Source organism: Plecotus auritus, assembly GCF_963455305.1.
Source record: "Plecotus auritus genome assembly, chromosome: 10".
Taxonomy (NCBI): Eukaryota; Metazoa; Chordata; class Mammalia; order Chiroptera; family Vespertilionidae; genus Plecotus; species Plecotus auritus.
The window spans coordinates 36,258,069-36,265,436 of NC_137785.1; the positions used below are offsets into that span (position 1 = coordinate 36,258,069).

General features: G+C 49.3%; 1 protein-coding gene across 1 annotated transcript; it reads left to right on the top strand.

Moving 5' to 3' along the window:
* Positions 1-5,504: 5,504 nt before the first annotated feature.
* LOC308235999 (interferon lambda-4-like) lies at positions 5,505-6,950 on the top strand (the record flags this gene model as incomplete). The annotated part of the gene is made up of 5 exons (XM_080645215.1): positions 5,505-5,672; positions 6,080-6,151; positions 6,231-6,374; positions 6,610-6,684; positions 6,852-6,950. The coding sequence occupies 5 exons, from the start codon at positions 5,505-5,507 to the stop codon at positions 6,948-6,950; spliced, it is 558 nt and encodes a 185-aa protein (XP_080501341.1).
* Between the last annotated feature and the right edge of the window lie 418 nt (positions 6,951-7,368).

Genomic DNA, 7,368 nt, shown 5'->3' on the forward strand with positions numbered 1-7,368 from the left:
TGAGAGCCAAATTTCTTTTTTTCTTTTTTTTTTTTAATATATTTTATTGATATTTCACAGAGAGGAAAGGAGAGGGATAGAGAGTTAGAAACATCGATGAGAGAGAAACATCGATCAGCTGCCTCCTGCACACCTCCCACTGGGGATGTGCCCGCAACCAAGGTACATGCCCTTGACCGGAATCGAACCCGGGACCCTTCAGTCCGCAGGCCGACGCTCTATCCACTGAGCCAAACCGGTTTCGGCGAGAGCCAAATTTCTTAAACTTAAACTTCTTCTAACATCACTTCTTCAAAATAGACTCGCCTAGGCTGTGGTATTTTGTGGAAGAGCCACACTCAAGGGGCCAAAGAGCCGCATGTGGCTCACGAGCCGCAGTTTGCCGACCATGGGGTTAGGCCTTTGGACACTTTAGCATATTAGCATTTTATATATATAGATTGTGGTATATAGCTATTATTGGTTACATTCATAAAGGAAAGAAAGGTGAAGTTTCAGTTAGAGGTTAGTGAAGATAAAAATCATCTTTTCCCCATGCAAGTCCACTCTTCCCTGAAATTGCAGAGGTGGTTCATGAACCCCAAATTAAAATAGACCTACAGCAGTTACATAGGATGAAGTAGATCCATATGTATGGACATGGAAAAATCTTTAAGGCATTTTACAGAGTGAAAAAAGTAAGTTGCTGAACAATACACTTGGTGTGACATTACATGTGTTTAGAAAGATTCACACATGCAAAAGCAACTCAGTGGAGAAGAGTAACCTTTTCAACAAATGGTGCTGGAGCAGTGGGACAGCCATAATCCAAAAAAATGAACCTGGACTCAAAACCCACACCTAAACTAAAAATGACCTCCAAATAGATTATGGACTTAAATGTAAAATATAAAGCTATAATACTTTTATTAAAATTGTGAGAACATTTTCAGGATCTAGGGTTAGGAAAAAGGTTTTCAGACTTGATGCAAAGGGCTCAATCCATAAACTGAATTTGAACCAAAACTTTGGCTCTGTGAAAGACCATGTTAGAGGATGGAAAGGTGAGCTAAAGACTGAGAAAATATTTGCATACCACCTACCTGACAAAGGACTGGTATCTAGAATAAATTAAAAACTCAGCAGTAAAAAATTAAACAATCCAATTGGAAGATGGACAAAAGACACATTTTACCAAAGAGGTTTCACAGATGGGAAATAGCACATGAAAATGTGCTCAATACTATTAGCCATTAGAGGAATGTAAATTAAAACCACAATGAGGTATCATTACACACCCAGCAATATGGCTAAAATAAAACATAGTGACATCATCCAATATTGGTGAGGATGCAGAGAAACTGGATCATTCATACACAATTGAGTGAATATCCCTGGATGTTCATTTAGGTTGTTTTGTATATCAATTGTTCATTCCTGTTTCATGGTATAGAAGCATCAGAGTTTGTTTAACCATTCCCTTTCTGAAGGACATTTCTAGATTTTGGACAATTACTAATAATGCCACTATAAATACAGCATTCAGATTATTAGGTAGTCATAAGTTTTTATTTCTCTGCAATAAATGTCCAGGATTGCAACTGATGGGTTGACTAGCAGTTGCCTGTTTAGTTTGATAAGAAACGACCAAGCTGGTTTTCAGAGTGGCTGTACCCTTTTCACATTCCTACCAGTAACGCAGGAGTGATCCAGTTCCTAGAGCGTGTTTGAGTTGTACTTATAAGAAGAAAGTTATCCAGAGTTTTTGTTGTTGTTAAATTCTTTTTTAAAAAATCTTTATTGTTGAAAGTATTACACATCTCCCCTCTCCCCAGCTCCTTTGACACCTTTTAGCCCGCCCTCCTCCATTGCCCCAAGACTTCACCACCCTAATGTCTGTGTCCATGGATTGTTCATATATGCATACAAGTTCTTTGGTTGATCTCTTCCCACCTTTGCCCTCCAATCCCCACTGTCCCCTAAGATTCCATAGTCTGTTTGTTGAAGCAGTTTTTGTAATAGAATAGGCATCTCTAACAGAGGGTCACAGGAAATCTTTCTATAAGGACAGTAATGTCTCTTACCAGTTGGGCTGCTATAACAAAACACCACAGGCTGGGTGGCTTATTTCTCAGTTCTGGAGGCCGAGAAGTTCAAGATCAGGGCGTCAGCATGGTCAAGGGAGGCCCTCTTACAGGAGGTCAAGTTCTCCTCACATGGTGGAAGGTGCTAGGGAGCTCTGTGGTTTCCCTTTTAAAAGAGAACTAATCCCATTCTTGAGGGCTCCACCTCCAGAGTTATCACCTCCTAATAATCCCTCCTACCAATACCATCATCTTTGCCTGTGAAGACATCAACATATCAATGGGACAAACATGCCGACCACAGCAGTACAAAAGTCATGAATGACCCAGCTTCTCTTCCAAGGTGCCCTCCTGAATTGCTATGCTGGCAAAATGGAAAAGTTTGTTTGGAGAATAACAGACCTTTCAAGACTTTGCTTACTGTTTTTTTTTTTTTTTTTTTTTTTTTAAATATATATTTTATTGATATTTCACAGAGAGGAAGGGAGAGGGATAGAGAGCTAGAAACATCGATGAGAGAGAAACATCGACCAGCTGCCTCCTGCACACCTCCCACTGGGGATGTGCCCGCAACCAAGGCACGTGCCCTTGACCGGAATCGAACCCGGGACCCTTCAGTCCGCAGGCCGACGCTCTATCCACTGAGCCAAACCGGTTTCGGCCTTTGCTTACTGTTTGATAGTGCTCCCAGACATCCTCCTTTTATTGGTGATTTCATCCCAATATCAGGTAGTGTTTCTCCCTCCAAATGTCACCTCTTTGGTCCATGCACCAGATCAAGGACTTATAGTAACTCTTAAGGCCTACTACCTGAGGACCTTTGCCCACGCTATTGCTGCAACTGAGGAAGACACTGATACAACACCTGTGACTGTATCAAGAACTTTGCTTGGACTTGGAGTGATATCACCAAGGAGTGTATGACTGGCATCTGGAAGAAGACACTCAAGAGGTTAATCCATGACTTCAAAGGATTTGCCAAGGATGACGAGGTTGCAAAAATCCACAAGGCTGCAATTAAAATGGCAAATAACCTTAACCTGGGTTGGGGAGGTTGACATTGAGAGTGATATTGAGGTGGTTCTAGGAACTGATTAATGAGGACTTGTTGGAACTGAAACAGGAACTCATGGCTGAAGAAGAGAAAAGGGAACTGCAGGAGAAGAAAATGAAGATGAACCCCCAAAATTCACAGTGAAGATTTTAACAAGCTTTTGCAGAGCCCAACAAGCCCCTTAGCAGGTTTAAAAACATGGACCCAAAATCCGTATTGTTTTCATAGAGAGGAATGTTCATGATGCATTATCTACTTACAAGTAAATCTATGATAAAAAAAAAAAAAGAAAGAAAGAAACAAACCAAGCAAGGCATCAGGGGCATATTTTTGAAATGACTGGCACCTCAAGAAGAGCCTCGGGCAGGTCCTTCAGGAGGTTATTCCAGAAGAAGTCATTGCTATCAGCCCCATGTGTATTATTGACCCAGAAGACCTTCCAGTGGGATGAGGTGTGGAGGTGGTAGAAAGTGACATTGATGACCCTGACTGTAGACGAGGGGTGGGGAACATCGCGCTTGAGGGCGGTAGAAGGCCCACAAAATCATTTGGTCTGGCCCTACCAAGGCATTAGGAGTGAGTTCATTAAATGTTAGACCAAATATAGCAGGCAATTTTTAAGTTGATAATTTTGTATGGCCCGAGAATGATGTTATAAATATCCAAATGGCTGTTGGCAGAAAAAAAGGCTCCCCACCCCAATGTAGACCTAGGGCAGTGATTGGCAAACTCATTAGTCAACAGAGCCAAATATCAGCAGTACAACCATTGAAATTTCTTTTGAGAGGCAAATTTTTTAAACTTAAACTTCTTCTAATGCCACTTCTTCAAAATAGACTCGCCCAGGCCATGGTATTTTGTGGAAGAGCCACACTCAAGGGGCCAAAGAGCCGCATGTGGCTCGCGAGCCGCAGTTTGCCAACCAAGGATAGGGTAATGTGCGCGTTTCTGTCTTAGTTTTTAAGAATAAAATTTAAAAAGCAAAGAAAACAAATAAACAGAAAAATACTTACACAATAAGGATATAAAAATGAACATCTTTGTACAGCTGTACAATGTGTATTTTAAGCTAAGTGTTAAAAAGACTAGAAAAGTTAAAGTTCTTTTTAAAAGTTTATAAAGTAAAAGTTACAGTAAACTAAGGTTAATTTAGTATTGAAGAAAAATGAATTCAGTGTAGCCTGAGTGTGCAGTATTTGTGAAGTCTACAGTAGTGGACAGCAATGTCCCAGGCCTACATTCGCTCACCACTCACTCACTGACCCCCCCCCCCCCAGAGCAACTTCCAGTCCTGCAAGTTCCATTTATGGTAAGTCCCTTATACAGGTGAGCCAATTTTATCTTTTTATACCATATTCTTACTGTACCTTTCCTAGGTTTAGAAAACATAAAAAGCCATTGTGTTACAATTGCTACAATATTCAATACAGAAATATGCAATACAGGTTTGTAGCCAATGAGCAATAGGCTACCATACAGCTTAGGTGTGTAGTACAGGCTGCATCATCTCAGTGTGTGTAAGGCACTCTACAATGCTCGCACCTAACGAAATCACCTAACGATGTGTCCCTATGGTTAAGAAATTAATTGGTAAAGGAAGAAATAGAATTTAATAACAGACTATGGATACCAGAGAGAGTTTGTGAAAAACCTAGATGAGGAAATACCAGTGAGAACAGACGGAGGGATAATCATGCTGACAAAGAAAGATAGAAAACAGAAAGAGACAGGCAGAAATGTAATGAGAGAGAGGCTGGAAACCCCCAGTACCAACTCCAGGCAGATCCTTGTACGGGCACCTCTGCCAAGGTACCTTGGAAGATAAGGAAATGGTGCATTTTTGGTTCATTCCTGGAGTGCAAAAGAAAACCAACACAGGCGGAAAAGACAAACAGACGTCCAGAAAAAAGAAACAAGCAGTTGCATAAGGCTGGTTAGGGCAGAGCCATTGCTGGCACCCGGGCACAGGCAGGCAAAGTCCTCAGGCCTAAGCCAGCATCCCACTGGGCCAGCGTCCAGCGCTGATGTTCCGAAAACATACCCTGAACGGGGAAGCCCAGCCGCTCACCATTCCTCAGCCAGGCGCATAAAAGCGGCCATGGAGGTGCAGACACCGCTGTCAAAGGTGGACAACACTCTGGTCAGCTGGCAGGGGACAGTGGAAGGCAAGCCCAGCTCCAGCACCGAGGCCACATTGCAGGTGAGCAGTGAGGGGAGAGAGGCTGAGGGTAGGAGGGGTCTCAGGGCCCGCAGCCTCTCTCCCCCTGCGGGTGCGCCTAGCCAGCCCCCTGACATCCATCCCCTTGCCAGTGTAACAGGAGGCGGGGGCTGGGCCCGGGCCTTCCCCTCGGACTCCCCGACGTCCCTGGCTTTGTGCAGGAGCAGAGATGAGGCCCAGTGGTGCAGCCGCGGTGTCCGTGGGGCTGTGGGTCTTGGTGACAGTGAACGTGGTGGCGGACCCCGATGTGACTGAACGCAGGCGCTGCTCCCTCTCTCACTACCGCTGGTTGGACCCCAGGGCGCTGGAGGCGGTCAAGGCGCTGAGGGACCACTACGTGAGTGATGCCCAGACCCCCAGTCCCAGGGGACGCTGGTCCTGCTGGGGTCGGGATCCTGGTCCCTATCCCGAGGGGCCCTGGCATCCTGGCGTCACGCAGGCGCATCTCGGATCTCAGGGTCTGAATTCTGACCAGAGGCACCCTAAGCACAGAAAGCACCTTCCTGCCATTCACAAAAGGGCGCCCCCAGGCGGACCCGGCTCACGTCGGGGTGCGGTGCTCCGCAAGGGTTGCATTTCATTCCCCTTCCCGTCCTCGTCCTCGGGGAGCTCTGTGGTTCCGTGCACAATGCGCACGACCATCCTGGACCACACAGTCGGGTTCCGTGCAGGAATCGCCGGCATCCCCGCACTTCAGGGCACAGGCGAGGGGCGCAGCCTCAGCCCCACCATTGTCCCGCCCAGGAGGAAGAGACGCTGAGCTGGAGGCCGCGGAACTGCTCCTTCCGCCCACGGAGGGGTCGCCCGCTGCCCTGGGTGAGGCCCGCGGGTCGGCGTGGGGGCGGGAGGGCAGGGCCGCGGTCGCGGCGTCTCTAACTCCGCCAAGTCCCCGCAGTCGTGCGCAGGGCTCCGCCTGGTGGCCCGGGACCTCTCGGACGCCCAGGCCGTGCTGAGCAGCCTGCCCAGCCCCGAGCTGTTTCCCGGCGTCGCCCCAACCCTGGAGCTGCTGGCGTCCGCGAGGAGGGACGTGGTGGCCTGCGTGAGTGTCCCCCGCGCCCGGCCCCTCCACCCCCCACCCGCTTGCTCCGCGCTCTCCCGCCCCACAGCTAGGTCGCCCGGTTCTCCGTCTGTCTCTGTCTCGCGGAGCCCCAACCCGTCCAGACACAATTCGCGTCCCGCTGCTGCCCGCAGGGCTGGGCTGGGAGGCTCGTGGGCTGAGTTGGTGGGAGATGGGTCCCTTCGCCTCCTTCGTCTACCTCCTGTGCCCCCTCCAGCTCGAGCTGGCGCGGCCAGGCTCCTCAAGGAAGGCCCTGCGGGCACCCAGGAGGCATCCCCAAAGGCGGAGAGCTGTGAGTGGCGCGGGCGCGGAGCGGGTAGACGGCGGGGCTGGGGCTGGGGCTGGGTGGGGTGGGGTGGGGTGGGGTGGGGTCGCGTGTGGTGGAGCGGCCAGGACCGAGGAGCCCTTGACGAGGAAATCGCTGCCTCAGCCCCGCTTCGCTTCCTTCCCGGGTTCCAGGACTCGCCTCGGTGCTATGAAGCCACCATCATCTTCAACCTCCTGCGCCTGCTCGCGTGGGACCTGAAGCTGGCGGCGCACTCGGGGCCTTGTCTCTGAGCCCGGCTGCGAGGCGGGACCCGGGGCTCCGCAGGCGGGCGGCTTAGGTCGGGGCTCTGTGCTGCCCTTTGGTCCAGGCAGGTCTGCAGCCAGTGGGCGCTGGAGCTCAGGAGACTCTGCTGCCGCTGGCCTCACCTCGATGGCCTGCGCTGAGTGCGCCATGGAGTGCGGGGACATTTCCGGAGAGGATAGCGCGTCCCCTGGAAGCAGGGACGTTTCTGCGGAGTGCATTGCCCTGAGATCTTCCAGGGGGTCTTGTGTGTCAGGAAGAGACTTGAGTCCTGAGTCCACGGGGGACGCTGACCACGTACCATGGACAAGGCTCTACTTCTCTGGGCACCAGAAGCCCAGAGCGAGTCTCCATGGCAGTTCCCACGCCCTGGTTTGAGCCCTCAGTGTCTCCTATGAGATTCTATGA